This window comes from Balaenoptera physalus, assembly GCF_965194825.1.
Source record: "Balaenoptera physalus genome assembly, chromosome: 19".
In the NCBI taxonomy this organism is placed as follows: Eukaryota; Metazoa; Chordata; class Mammalia; order Artiodactyla; family Balaenopteridae; genus Balaenoptera; species Balaenoptera physalus.
Window position 1 is genome coordinate 50,837,632 of NC_138900.1, and position 15,584 is coordinate 50,853,215.

Genomic DNA, 15,584 nt, shown 5'->3' on the forward strand with positions numbered 1-15,584 from the left:
TAAGTTAGATTTCTTTATATATTATGGATATTAATCCTTGATTAGATATGTGACTTGCAAATATTTTCTCCCATTCAGTAGGTTGTCTTTTCACTTTCTTGATAATGTCCTCTGACATTTTGATGGAGTAAGTCCTTCCGTATCAGCAGTTACTTTAAATGTAAATGGATTAAACTCTCCAGTCAAAAGACAGAGATTGGCAGAATGGATAAAAATACATGGTCTAACTATATGCCATCTGTGGGAGACTCACTTTAGATTCAGAGACACTAATAGGTTGAAATTGAAAGAACGGAATCATATTCCATGCAAATAATAACAAAATAAGAGTAGAGGTGGCTATACTAATATTAGATGAAAGAGATATTAAATCAAAAAAAAGCTTTTAATGGGCAGAGAGTTGTTTTATTTTGGCCATGCCCTGTGGTTTGTGGGATCTTAGTTCCCTGGCCAGGGATTGAACCCATACCCCCTGCATCGGGAGCACAGAGGCTTTTTAAAAATTAAATAATTAATTAATTTTTTTGGCTGTGTTGGGTCTCCGTTGCTGTGCGTGGGCTTTCTCTAGTTGTGGCAAGCAGGGGCTACTCTTCATTGTGGTGCGTGGGCTTTTTATTGCAGTGGCTTCTCGTTGCAGAACATGGGCTCTAGGCATGTGGGCTTTAGTACTTGCAGCATGCAGGCTCAGTAGTTGTGGTGCACGGGCCTAGTTGCTCTGCGGCACGTGGGATCTTGCCAGACCAGGGATTGAACCTGTGTCCCCCGCACTGGCAGGTGGATTCTTAATCACTGCGCCACCAGGGAAGTCCTGGGAGCAAGGAGTCTTAGTCACTGGACTGCCAGGAAGTCCCCATAGAGTTTTAGTTTTACAAGACAAAAAGTTCTGAAATAGATGGTGCTGGTGGTTGCACTGTTTTACATTCCCAGGGTTATAATTTCTTACATCCAAATCAACACTTGTTATTTTCTGTTTTTTTGATGATAGACATCCTAATGGGCGGGAGGTGGTATTTCATTGTGGTTTTGATTTGCATTTCCCCAGTGACTACTAATGTTGAGCATCTCTTCATATGCTTGTTGGTCATTTGTGTGTCATCTTCAGAGAAATGTCTATTCAACTCTTCTGCCCATTGTATAATCAGGTTATTTGATTTGCTGTTGAATTTTAGGAGTTCTTTATATACTCGGGATATTAACCCCTTATGATTTACATATCTTTTGTTCTGTTGGTTGTCTTTTCACTCTGATTGTGTCCTTTGATGTATAAAACTTTTTAAGTTTGAGGTAATCCCATTTGTCAACTTTTGCTTTTGTGGCCTTTGCTTTTGATGTCATATCCAAGAAAGTATCACTAAGTCCAATGTCATAAAAGCTTTTCCCCTAATTTTATAGTTTTGGGTCTTACGTTTAGATCTTTAATCCATTAAGAGTTCATTTTTGTATATGATATAAGGTAAGGGTCCATCTTCATTCTTTTGCATGTGAATAGTCAGTTTTCCCAGTACTATTTGTTGAAGAGACTGTCCTTTCCCTGTTGAGTGGTCCTGGCACCCTTGTCAAAGATCATTTGACTATACATAGAGTATACGCAAAGGTAGTTGTGTCTATGATATTTTGGAAATTATTTTCCCACTATTTATATATTCCTAAGATTTAGCCATATGGTGTCACTCTAGTAAGTGACCACATTTGGATATCCACCATCTAGGACATTATAACATCCTGGAACCTCTCCTTGTAGACCCTTCCAATCACTGCCTCCTTCCTCATTCCCAGAGGTACTGGCTCTCTTGACTTTATCACTATAGATTCATTTTGCCCTTTTCTTTTCTTTTCTTTTCTTTTTTTTTTTTTGGCAGCACCGTGCAGCATGCGGGATCTTAGTTCCAACCAGGGATCGAACCTGTGCCCGCTGCATTGGAAGCTCGGAGTCTTAACCACTGGACCGCCAGGGAAATCCCTTGTTTTGCCTATTTTTGAACTTTTTTACAAATGAGTGTCACAGTATATATTGTTTTGTGTCTGGCGTCTTTGGTTCAATATATTATATTCTTCTGTGCATATTGCAGTGCTTCATTCTTTTTCATAGCTGATTAGGATTCTATTGTATGATTATACCCCAGTTTATTCATATTCTCCTTATGGATATTGGGTTGTTTCAGGTTTAGGGTCATAATGAATAATGATGCTATGATCATTTGTGTGTGTGTATGTGTGTATAAGTTCATATATCTATACACATTTCTCGAGTATATACTTAGGGAATTGATTTTATTTTTTTAGAATGAAATTTTTATTGAGATAACGAGATTCATATGCAGTTATTAAAGAAATAATAGAGAGATCCTTTGTACTTTTTTTTTTTTTTTTATAATTTTTTTTTTAATTAATTAATTAATTTATTTATGGCTGTGTTGTGTCTTCGTTTCTGTGCAAGGGCTTTCTCTAGTTGTGGCAAGCGGGGGCCACTCTTCATCGCGGTGCGCGGGCCTCTCACTATCGCGGCCTCTCTTGTTGCAGAGCACAGGCTCCAGACGCGCAGGCTCAGCAATTGTGGCTCATGGGCCCAGTTGCTCCATGGCATGTGGGATCTTCCCAGACCAGGGCTCGAACCCGTGTCCCCTGCATTGGCAGGCGGATTCTTAACCACTGCGCCACCAGGGAAGCCCCCTTTGTACTTTTTACCCATTTCCCCGTACTGGTAAAATTTTGCACAACTGTAGTACAATATCCTACTCAGGATATTGATACTGATACAATCCACAGATATTATTGTGACTTCCCCAGTTTTACTTTCATAGAACTGATCTTAAAGAGAAAACAAGATGGTTTAATTTGTTGAGTCAAGAATCATTCATTCTTGAGTACAGTACTCAACATGCAAATTACATTTAACTGTTGGTATAGAATGGCACACTGCTACTTCCCTAGGACATTTAATTCAGACAGAATTATCCCTGGGCAACCGTTATATTTGTATCTGCCAGCAATTGCCCTATCTTCCTTCTTATAACAGTATGTAAACTCTCATATCCAGAATAACTGGGTCTTTAGTTCAGCTGAGTGGTTACATACAGTACAGAACCATTGATTTTTTTTTTCTTCCACCCCTGTGTATTTACTATATTCTGAGATCCAGATCAAGAATCTCCCATATTTAACCTATCTTTGGTCATCCTGAAGGCACTTGAGAATCCAGCAGTATATCAGGGTCATTAGCTTTCCCTGGACAGTATTAAGAGATATAGAAAGTTTGCTAAGTCTGTCCTGGCCCTGAGTATTCACTCTGAAAAAGAGTTTATTTGAATAAAGTTTTGACTCATTTGCTCTTTATGTCATTCTGTAGGCTCAAAATGAACAATACAGAGAGACTTGTTTTGCTCATACATAGTTTCTAAATTTTCAGTAATGAAAATTATTAGTTTTTTAAAGGAAGTTATAAAAATACTAGCACATAAATTAAATATAAAAATACAGGGTATTCGGATCCCAAGAAAACGGGAGTTTACTGTGGTCTAGAAGTCAGGCTGATTGCACATGATAATTAGTTATAATGGGCAATGTTTCTTCCAAAGATTGAATTTTTGCTAAGTTTTTATATATTATCACTAGCTTGAGTTTCCCCCTTTCTCTGCCTTTCATTTCTACAGGCACCAGAAGGAAATTTTAAAACATTTTAAAAATAGCTCTTTCCTTATAAGTCACCTAGCACACAGGCCTCGTTTCTTCTAGTTTCAAATATAAAAAAGAACCTGGGTCAGACAAGAATGATCCTTGTTGCATGCCCATCAGTTCATGCATTTTCCTTTTTTTTTTTTTTTTTCACAGAAGGCTGGGTTTTTTTTTTTTTTTTTTTATAGCTACTTTTTATTTATTTATTTATTTATTTATTTTTTTGGCTGTGTTGGGTCTTCGGTTCGTGCTAGGGCTTTCTCTAGTTACGGCAAGTGGGGGCCACTCTTCATCGCGGTGCGGGGACCGCTCTTCATCGCGGTGCGCGGGCCTTTCACTATCGCGGCCCCTCCCGTTGCGGGGCACAGGCTCCAGACACGCAGGCTCAGTAGTTGTGGCTCACGGGCCCAGCTGCTCCGTGGCATGTGGGATCTTCCCAGACCAGGGCTCGAACCCGTGTCCCCTGCATTAGCAGGCAGATTCTCAACCACTGCGCCACCAGGGAAGCCCTGCATTTTCCTTTTTATTCTGTGAGTCTCCAGTGCAAACAGAAGCTAAAAGGTTAAGGACTACTCCAAGTTCCCAAGAGCTAATCCCTGGTTGGCCTTCAAAAAGAGGTCTGTAATTCATTTTTGAATATGCCTTCCAAGTGGAGGCGTTTGGCCATGTGCTCCTCTTTGACATCACCTGGTGCCCTCTGGTGATCTGTTAGCTCCAACACTTTTCACTTTGTCTTGAAAGCTTTCTTGGTATCTGTGGTGGGCATGGCCATGGCTGCTCTAGTCATCTGTGTCTCCATCATTCCTGATTGGTCATTGGCATTATCTTGGCCCACATTTGGAGAGTGAATGCTCTGAAGCCCAGATACACAGCAGAAGTACCAGGATGCAGCTATCAATAATGGGTAGTTCGATTCCTTTCTGTAGCGTAGGCTTACATAGGGTCATTGGAAATAACACTTTGTGATAAAGCCTAAGAATGTCACGTTGATCCATCCACCAATAAGAATCACAGCGAGGACATTTGTGACATTCTCTTTCATCACGTCTGTGAGCATCGTGGGATCAGTTGTAGGAGAAGGTGGTATTATTTTCCCCCCTTTTTTTTTTTTTTGAAAACTCCATCCTCTGGGTTGTTGAAGTAACATTTTTATGTCAAGGACTGTTTGGGAATATAATTTCCATTTTCCCTGAGGACTGTGCTGTGAATTAGGACTTAACTAATTTCAGATATTTGCTCCTGGGTGAGCTTCTTGTCACTCTGCAGTAGGATAGACACCTAGTGGTGGATCACACCCCCAGGTGATGATAAAGATGGCTGGACCACCCAGAGGCTCATGTCGGAGTTGAGCAGCAGCTCACTGAGAGCCAGTCCGACCAGGGTCACGGGGCTTCTCCTCCCTGGGGCACTGGGGCTCCTCTTGGGATTCTCCTCAGGGACTTTTCCATCCTGCAGCCTGGGCATTATCTTGGCTCAGGGCTGGCCTGGGCTTTGCTGTGGCCTCAGGCCTAGTGCATTGCCTCTGGCTGGGCTGCTATTTGATTTTAAATAATGTCTGAAGTTTATAGAGTTCTAAAACAGTAACGAAGGGTTCCCTGAAATATTTTTGCTTGCTCTAAACCATCTGTATTAAGACCACATTTTGGAGTGAGAGTTATTTTACTAAACCCTTTTTTTTCTTTTTTTTTTTAAAATTATTTATTTATTTATTTATGGCTGTGTTGGGTCTTCGTTTCTTGCGAGGGCTTTCTCCAGTTGTGGCAAGCACGGGCCACTCTTCATCGCGGTGCGCAGGCCTCTCACTATCGTGGCCTCTCTTGTTGCGGAGCACAGGCTCCAGACGCGCAGGCTCAGTAGTTGTGGCTCACGGGCCCAGTTGCTCCGCGGCATGTGGGATCTTCCCAGACCAGGGCTCGAACCCGTGTCCCCTGCATTAGCAGACAGATTCTCAACCACTGCGCCACCAGGGAAGCCCTAAACCCTTTTTTTTGACCACTCTGATCCTCCTTGCCTCTGTGAAAAAAAAAAGCAGGCTATAAAACAGTATATACCATATGAATTCATTTTTATGAAGACACAAAACCTTTCATCACTGCCTAGTACATTAAATTGTAAGTACTCAATAAAAATTGAAGCATAACAATTGAAATGGTTGAATGAATGGACAGGAAAAATAGTTTTATGCACCAAAATGTTAACTAACTGTAATTATTTCTGTTATAAAGCTATAGTTGATTCGTTATTCTTTTTTTTTCTCATACAGTAGGAAAAAAAAGTATAAAAGGGTTGCTTATTTATTTATGATGAGAGATTGGTGAAAATGAAAATACTTTATAGTTGTAGAAAGAGCTATGTAGGGAGTCAAACTCATCCATTCTCTGGAGTATCTCAAACCACTAAGACATTTTGTTATCCTTTTACTCTGAAAGGCAGCATAATAGTTGGGATGTGTCATAAGGAAAAAATATCTTCCATAGTTTAGATACATAGAGCAAGTTGGGACGCAATTCCAAAGATAATAGCTTACCAGGGCTGAGAGGGTTCAGATGTAACAACAGTTGAGTGGCAGCTGTCTAACTCTTGCTTCAAAACAGCATGCTTAATGCTGGGGTGGGAGACCCATCACTGGGTGGAGACCTTTTAGGAGACAAAAATAGAAGTTTCCTTATCCTCAGGGAGCTCAGAGGCAAGTGACTGACTGGGAGGTTACACTTAGAGTTTTTGTGCTTCCGTTGAATTCATCTTTAAAGTAGGGATGATAATATTATTCCTGCTTAAAAGGTTGTTATAAAAAGTAACTACTGGTTCCTTAAAAAACTAAAAATAGAACTACCGTAAGACCCAGCAATCCCACTATTGGGCATATACCCTGAGAAAACCATAATTCAGAAAGAGTCATGTACCAAAATGTTCATTGCAGCTCTATTTACAATAGCCAGGACACGGAAGCAACCTAAGTGTCCATCATCGGATGAATAGATAAAGAAGATGTGGCACATATATACAATGGAATATTACTCAGCCATAAAAAGAAATGAAATGGAGGTATTTGTAGTGAGGTGGATGGAGTTAGAGTCTGTCATACAGAGTGAAGTAAGTCAGAAAGAGAAAAACAAATACAGTATGCTAACACATATATATGGAATCTAAGGAAAAAAATAAGTCATGAAGACCTAGTGGCAAGACAGGAATAAAGACACAGACCTACTAGAGAATGGACTTGAGGATATGGGGAGGGGTAAGATGTGACAGGGTGAGAGAGTGGCATGGACATATATACACTACCAAACGTAAAATAGATAGCTAGTGGGAAGCAGCCGCATAGCACAGGGAGATCAGCTCGGTGCTTTGTGACCACCTAGAGGGGTGGGATAGGGAAGGGTGGGAGGGAGGGAGACGGAAGAGGGAAGAGATATGGGAACATATGTATATGTATAACTGATTCACTTTGTTATAAAGCAGAAACTAACACACCATTGTAAAGCAATTATACTCCAATAAAGATGTTTAAAAAAAAAAAATTGTTTTCTGAGTAGGTAATACTGTACTTGGGAAACCAATTTCGGAAGGGTGTACAGTGAAAAGTCTTCCTTGCACCTGTCTCCCAGCCACCAGGTTCCCTTAAATGTTTCTGGAGAGATTTTATGCATATGCATGCATATGCATGCATATGTATATCTGCTTTTTAAAATGATAGATGATAACACATTATACTAACTATACCTTTCTCTTGTTGAGTACAGAGTATTTCCTATCCTTATCTCATATAATACTCACAATAGTAGTTAAGATAGCTTCTCATATTGTCTCCATTTTACAAATAAGGAAACAAAGACATCTCAATTTCTTAATAACTTATCCAAGATATATAGCATGTAATTATAGATAGAATCTACTTTCTAGGTATAGAGGCAGTTATTTTGGTATTATTTATTTATTTAGCTTTAAAGTTTGAAACCATTTCAAACTTACAGAAAAGTTGCAGGAATAGAATAATTGTCTTTCTTTGGCTTTCCTAACCTTGATATTTTTGGAGATCACAGCTGGTCGTTTTGTAGAATATCCCTCAATTTGCGATTGTCCTAGGTTTCCTCACAGTTAAACCCACATTATGCATTTTTGGCCAAAAGACACAGGAGTTACGTTGTTTTCTCCCCATTGCATCCTGTCGTGGGCTATGCAGTGCTGATTCGTCCCATTGCTGCCATTAAAGGGAGAAAAGGGAAAAGAGGAGAGGGGAAGGGGAAGTAGCTTACATTAGTTAGCTTTTCAGATAGCCCTGTCTTCAGTAAATATCTTTTCCTTGTAGCATCCTGGCGGAGAAGAGGTTCTGCTGGAACAAGCTGGTGGAGATGCAACTGAAAGTTTTGAAGATGTAGGCCACTCCTCTGATGCCAGAGAAATGCTCAAACAGTACTATATTGGTGATGTGCATCCGGTAAGAATTAGCTGAGCTCTAGGAGTGCTTGTAGAGAGAGGAAGCTATCCAACAGCCACAGATCGTGATGAGGGAATGAGTTACTAAAATGGAAATTCATTCAACCCAGCCATCAGGCTAAATTTTCTCCAAAATCATCTAACCTTACTGTGCTAAGATAGAGCTTCTTGTCTGTAAATCAACACATATAGTGTCTATGAAAAGGAACTGATTTTGGAGGTGGGGTTATTTTTGATCGATTTTTTTGTAATGCAGTTATTATCTCTACCTAAAATAGTGGTTTGGTTGTTCTTGCAAATTCATTGCTAAAAGTGGTAACTATGGACTTTTAAAACCATACCATTCTTACAGGGGACCCTGATATGCTCAGAGTCAGGGATGCAGGGGTGGGGGAGTGGGCAGTACCCTTCTGTAGACCCTGGCATCTCCCAGGGAATTACTACTACCAGAATGTAGTCTCATGTTCCAAAGTTATAAATAAGCAGGTAGTGAGAGTTCGTTTAGATGTGTCTTAAAATATTATTTGTTTTCCTCTTTAAACAGAATGACCTTAAACCCGGAAGTGATGGCAAGGTAAGAAGTCCTCTATTTCTCTTGTGTCTTTCAAGTGTTTATATTTCTATTTACTCAAATAAAATTGCTTTTTTTTTTTTTTTTAGTGTATTGTAACAAGAGAAGTGTTTACTTTTCCCCCAAACAAAAATCCTGTTTTTCAGGAATTTGGGCTCAGTACCATCTCAGGAAAAAAGAATAGCTGAGTCTTGAACAGTAGGAACATTGTGTTCATGCTTCTATTTGCTTTTTTAAAAAATTGAAACTCTAAAGCCATGCCCCGTATTGCTTTGGAAGAAATTAGTGTATAGGTTCAGTTGTAGAAAAGTATTTCTTATTCTTACATTTAATAGTATAGATGATAATAATTGCTTCTGTGTTGGAAAAAGAATTGGAAGGTCGATTTACTCTTGCAAGTCTTAGAATGAGTTGTAGACTGGAACAATTGAGTAATTGACTGGAACAGGCCTTTCTGTCCCTATTCCCCTATGGTGTAGGCTCAAATAGGCCTGCACACCCTTCCCATTCACACAGTGATAACCGTAAAAACAAAAGATTAAATATTTGAAAACCTTAATGTGTACTGCATAATGTACCAGGAAGAAAATATGAAAGCATTTTTGCTTCCCACAAGCTGGATGGTTCATCTCCCTTATTCCCCCACTTTTTTCTCGCCATTTTCCTTGACTCTTCCCCTACCCTGTAATTTAAAGGGACAGCAGTTAGTTGTCACCCAGAACATCATGGAGGCAATGTTCCCTCCTCTTTTCCTCCTTCTAGCTTCTTGCTTCCCTTTCCTCATTGAGCTGGTATTACTGAACACGTGTGACACAGCAATTAAAGTTGACCTAGACACAAGAATTCTTTCAATTCAAGAGATTGCTTGATGGTATCTGCCACCTGTTGCTCTGCCATCCAGAGTGCTTGTGTAAATTAACTCTTCCGTCTTGCTGCACTCTGCTACTCTGAACTGTTGAATTATTTATGAAGGGGGCATGAAATAGTTCTTTAAATGCTTTGTGAGCACTGTTGGTTTCTTTGTCCTCCCCTCCTAACACATGTGCTATCCATTCTTGAATCTTCACTTGTGTAATTAAGGTAAAATTTGAACTAAGCATGGCTTGTTTGGTATATTGAACATGTCCAGAAACCATTGCTCTCAGAGGTCAACATTTGATTCAAGGGATGTTCCCATTTGTACAAGAGAAGCACCTTGTATCCAGGAGGCATAACCCACTTCTGCACAGCACTGTGAGAGCACCCATTATATTTAAGACAAATAAAATTGTGGGGGAGTTATAACGTCTAGAAGTCTACCAATTGCTTCTTGTTGCCATTTTTCTTCCTTGGTAGTGTAGTATGTAGTTAGGACCATTCTTAGGAATGGAGAGCAAGCAGTGTTTTTCAAATTCTATTCCTTGTACCACCTATATTGTAATCTCTTGGCGTGTTTTCTGAAATGTATATTTCCTGGGCTGCCATTACTACTACTGATTCATGATCTCTGGAGGTGGGAATTTGCGCTTAAAGTAACCCAGATAGCCAAACACCAGACTGTGCTGAATGACATGCCCATCTTTTTGTTTGAAAACTTAGGGAACTTTAGTTCTCTTCTGTGGAAAGCGCTGTCTGCCTTCTATATATAGGCCAAAGAATTAACTAGAGATGTCTCAGATAAATTAAAACTGTTGAGCCTTGGACTTTTTGTAAGAAATAAAGAAAAAGAAACCCTTTTAACTGGTGAGATTTGGTGAAATTCTGTAAAAATTTAGAAGTCTCCAAATGTAGTTTGGCCCCAGCCTGGCTTAAAGAGTGATTAAAGGCAGTGTTTTCAAGGCTGTTTTTATCTTGTCTGCTATACCCAAAGGATAGTCTCCATTAAATAGTGAGTCTGATGATTGAGTGTTTCCAGTCACACTGCTGTACTTCAGGCAGATCCAAGACCACCTACATAGGTTGTCATTGAGCTATAGTCCAGCCTGATTTTAGTTCCAGGAAGAAATTCTTGATCCTTCACGTTTATTTCTTACATGGGTTTTAAAGAGGCACTTCTGTGTCTAGGCTGCAGGTGTCTCTTTTCTTATTTTTTTTTACATTCACCATGAAGAAGTAAATGTAAAGTTCATTTCATTAATACTTTCTTTTGGTTAAGGTTTCAGAACCTCTGTGAGGAAGTGATTTTTTTTTTTTTTAATGCCTAATTAAGAGGTGTCTTCTGCCTTATGCGACAGTTTTCATTTTCATTCTTCCTTTATTTTTCTGCTTCTCTCCTCCCTCCACAGCTCCAAGCTCCATGTCTCTTCCCTGCCTGAAACTACCTCCCCACCCCCTCAAAAAAACTTTAAAAAAAAAAAAACACCCAAAACATGCTATTCTAGAGTGTAAATCAGAAACTTTTTCCCAGTATTTTGGAAACTACCTTTCATACTGCTTTTGCTATGACATGAGTAAATAAATAATTGATGGTCACCATTGTTTCCTTGTTAGACTGATAATGCCTGAGGTTCAAGACCCTGAAATGTTTGTTACAGTACTAAAACTTAAAAGCTTAAAAACTACAGATCTGGCAACAGATGTTTTTCTTACCTGCTTCAGTCAAAGATAACTAACTAGAATTAAAAAACCTTTTTGTCTCTAAATCTCTACCTGGCTGGATTAGTCCCCATGCTGAGAGCCATCAATCTTCCATTCATACTTAAGTTAACACTTTTCTGGTCTGCTTTGGGTTATGGAAACTCACCTTAGAAACAGTGTTTTCTGTGCCAGTTTGCCTGCCTGCCTACTGTGCTAAAGTAACCTAGACACATTTGTGGTCCATGAGGTCTCTCTTTGGATTATGGGTTTACTTCTTGGTTAACATTTTTATCACTCAGTCTACCTTCAGTTCAGGAGATAAGGAACATACAAATGCTAACCTGACTAAAAAAAGTGGCACCATTTCATTCATTTATTCAACAGATATTATCTAGGTGACAGTTAAACTGCTTCACTAGTCAAATCTCATTACAGTGCATAGACCCAATAACCTGACCATTTTTCCATTTAACTTTTTTGAATGGGTAGTTTATGGTGTACATGGTTAAAAATTCAAATAGTACAAAAAGTGTACTATAAAAATGACTGCCATCGCCAACTCTGTCTCCCAGTTCCCCTTCTCCTGAGGTAACCAGCTACCATTTTCTTGTTTACTCTTCCAAAGAGATTCTGTGCATACATACATATAAATAGGTGGATGGATGGATAGATAGACTGATTGATCAGTAGACAGACCAACCATCCCTTCCTTTAAACATCTCATAGGTGCTGTTCTGCCCCTTGCTTCTTTCTACTAAAAAATTTTATCTTAGTGATTGTTCCTTATCAATTTATAAAGATCTCTCTCATTCTCTTTAATACTTAGTATTCCATAGACAAAAGCTTTGATGAGATGACATTTGCTATAACAGGATTTGATCTGTTTCTTTTTTTTAAGGAAGTAAGATTGTCTCTATAAAGGCTTAACATGGTTATTTTTGGGTTTTTTTTTTTTGGTTTTTTTCTGGTTGCGTTGGGTCTTCGTTGCTGCACACGGGCTTTCTGTAGTTGTGGCTAGCAAGGGCTACTCTTCATTGTGGTGGCTTCTCGTTGAGGAGCACAGGCTCTAGGCACGCAGACTTCAGTAGTTGTGGCACACAGGCTCAGTAGTTGTGGCTCACGGGCTCTAGAGCACAGGCTCAGTAGTTGTGGCACACGGGCTTAGTTGCTACGCGGCATGTGGGATCTTCCCAGACCAGGGGTCGAACCCATGTCCCCTGCATTGGCAGGCGGATTCTTAACCACTGCGCCACCAGGGAAGTCCCTTAACGTGTTTCTTAAACTTCATTTTTTAACTTAAAAAATTTAACTTTTGAAATTTAGTGAACTCCATCTGTGTTAGAAGCAATTTATAACTTGCATTTAAAGGCAGATACATTTTTTTCTCCCAGGTGCTACAGACTTTTGTTATACAGTTTTCTATTACATGTATGTAAAGTATTATACATACATAGCATTCAGTTTACCTTCTCTTTTATGGGAGGGAAACTAAAAAGAATGCATGCTTTATAGTTATGTAATGTAGTTAGTTGGTTGCACCATACTAAAAATTTCCTTTTAAGAATTGTTAAATATTCCTATCATATCTACAACCTAATTTATTAACGTTTAAAATGGGTATGCAGATGCCCTTTAGATGAGTAGTGCTTGCTATTTACCAAAGAATTTTGTATGGTGGTTTCATTGTTGCCTGTTTCTTTTTCCCTAACATGTGTATTTTGTAACGTAATCTTTTGAAATAAAGCATAGAATGTAATGGCAAGATCACTCTTGAAAGACAAAATACCCTTTCCTGAGGAATCTGAAGGCTTAGTGTCTTCTTGTAATGCTTTATTTAGAAATGATGTGTAGTTTTGCAAAGCAAGATGTCGGAAGGACAAGGTAACATCTTTTGCAAATCAGCCCTCCAGTGTTATAACAAGTATTTCACTTCTTGGGTCCCAGTAAATTAGTGTCTGAGTGTTTTAATTTTTTTTCTTCAGTGATATCTTATGTATCTTATCATAATGGGTTCTTGAGAGAGTTGTATAGAAATTTGTTTTAGCAGGTGTTTTTCATCTTTGAATTTGCCCTTATGTACAGGGAAATATTATTTATATGACTGAGCTGACTCTAGGGATTTATGCTTTACAATACAGTAATTGTTAAACTGTATTCTCATCTAGAAAGAAATTTTAGTACATTAGAGCGTCATGAGAAGGCTGTCCTCAAGATCCACACCACATGGCCATGAAAATATTGAAATCATATACTTTCAAAACTCAGACTTTTTAGGTTGTATGATGAACCTAAAACTAAAATTTACATAGTGTTAGCTAATGTTACACAGTCCATTGTATTATGGGGGAAAAATCCTTTGCAGTAGTGTTTGAAGCCCAAAGTTCCCAAGTTGTTTTTCGTAAGTTTCTGGCCACATAGAAACCAAATTATTCTAAATAAAAAGCTGCAAAAACTACCAGACCACCCAAATACTCATTAAATTTGCTGAAGGTGTCCTGTGGTTTAAAATCCACTTCTTCCAATTTTAAATACTTGGAATCCTCTTGGAATGGCGAACATTCAATTTAGGAATTAAAACATAAGCTTCTTATATACCTTATATTTCCCTTTTATTTAAACCTCTGAAAGTCTAAGTATAAACTGTTTAGGCTGAAGATACACATAACGCTCTGTCTATATGTTTGAATGCATCATAACTATAATTTTGGCGCATTGTTTCCTACGTTTATGTTCTGGTGACAAAGTACGCCATTCCTTAAGCATGTGTTCTCCTCCCATGTTTTTTTTTTAATAAATTTATTTATTTATTTATTTATTTTTGGCTGCGTTGGGTCTTCATCGCTGCACGTGGGCTTTCTCTGGTTGCGGCGAGCGGGGGCTACTCTTCATTGCGGTGCGTGGGCTTCTCATTGTGGTGGCTTCTCTTGTTGCAGAGCACGGGCTCTAGGTGCGTGGGCTTCAGTAGTTGTGGCTCGCAGGCTCCATAGTTGTGGCTCGTGGGATCTAGAGCGCAGGCTCAGTAGTTGTGGCGCATGGGCTTAGTTGCTCCATGGCATATGGGATCTTCCCGCACCAGGGCTCGAACCCGTGTTCACTGCATTGGCAGGCGGATTCTTAACCACTGCGCCACCAGGGAAGCCCTCCTCCCATGTTTTTTCATAAACAGGGTTCATAGTGAAATCACCCCCCACTGACCCCCAAATCCCTTCCCGTATGTTTGCCAATTATGACATTTCTTTGTCATTCTTTTAACCACATCAGCGAGGGTTAGTGCTCATGGCACACTGTCTCTCGGGAGAGTATCTGGAAGAACACATCTTTACGTACGTGCTGGAAAACAGAAACATCTCTGTGTGGTTGTGCTCCTTCAGTCTTCCTTCTTGGACGTGGGAGAATGGTATTAACTTCTCTCTAATCTTTAGAAGTCTGCTCTTGTAGGTTTTGCTAAAATGCCCTTGGGTCGGAAAATTGTGTTGAGTTAATTGAATATGACTTTAGAATTCAGGTTCATCTGATTTGAGCCTTTCAGTTCACAGGTGAGGAAACTGATTTATCATTGAGCTTGAGGATATTAGACATAATTTCAGTTATAATCAGCTTTAATAAAAAGGTTACTCAAATATTATGAAATATTTCCTCTTGTCCTACAAAGTCCATGTTAGTATTTGTATGTATATAAATATATTTATTTACTTATTTATTTTATGAGGGAATTAAAGGCTTAATGAATCTTGAACTTTAGGAACCACCGTATTTAAACAGTTGATTTCCGTTAATTTTGGACTAAAATCAGAGTAGACTTAAAGCAATCTGGTTGTTTGGAAGTGGATTCCAGACTCATTGGAGAATAAAGAAGCATGCATATTAATCACTTGGTAAGGCTTTTGGTAGAACTCTGGATTTGAACTGCTCTCTTGTAACTAAAATCATATAGTATTGCAATTACTACTATCCATGCCAAAGATAGAGAGAAGTCACTTCTCCTGACCAATCTTGCATGTAAATTAAAATGTGGGCAAGAACATAACCAGCCAAGATATGCCTGAACACCCACAGGGGTAAATTAAAGTCAATCATAAACTGTAGGAATTTCACCTAAGCATCTGTTAGATTCAGCACAGAGCTCTGGAGTGGAAATGAGAACAGGGGAGCTGTGCACGGAGAGAATGGCAGGGTGAAGATGAAGGAAGGTTTTGTGTTAATCGAACCCTTTTCTTCTTAATTTTGTTAAATTAAAAATAACTTATTTGGCTTCTTTCCAAACTTGGCTGAGACACTTGGCTACAAGAGCAGTGCCTTAAAAAACTCTTTCGTTTATAGTTGATTAAAAGCGGAGTCACTTTGGCAT

The 15,584-nt window shown here is 39.1% G+C and overlaps 1 protein-coding gene across 2 annotated transcripts in view; it reads left to right on the top strand.

Annotated features, from left to right (window-relative positions):
- CYB5B (cytochrome b5 type B) overlaps nucleotides 1-15,584 on the top strand; it is a 33,637-nt gene that overhangs the window by 8,703 nt on the left and 9,350 nt on the right. For both annotated transcript variants that reach the window (XR_014256454.1, XM_082436171.1), the window contains exons 2-3: nucleotides 7,982-8,110; nucleotides 8,654-8,683. Coding sequence is in view for 1 of the 2 variants with exons in the window: in XM_082436171.1 (XP_082292297.1) it covers nucleotides 7,982-8,110; nucleotides 8,654-8,683 (159 nt within the window). In the remaining variant the exon portion in view is untranslated. The remainder of the gene's footprint in view (nucleotides 1-7,981; nucleotides 8,111-8,653; nucleotides 8,684-15,584) is intronic.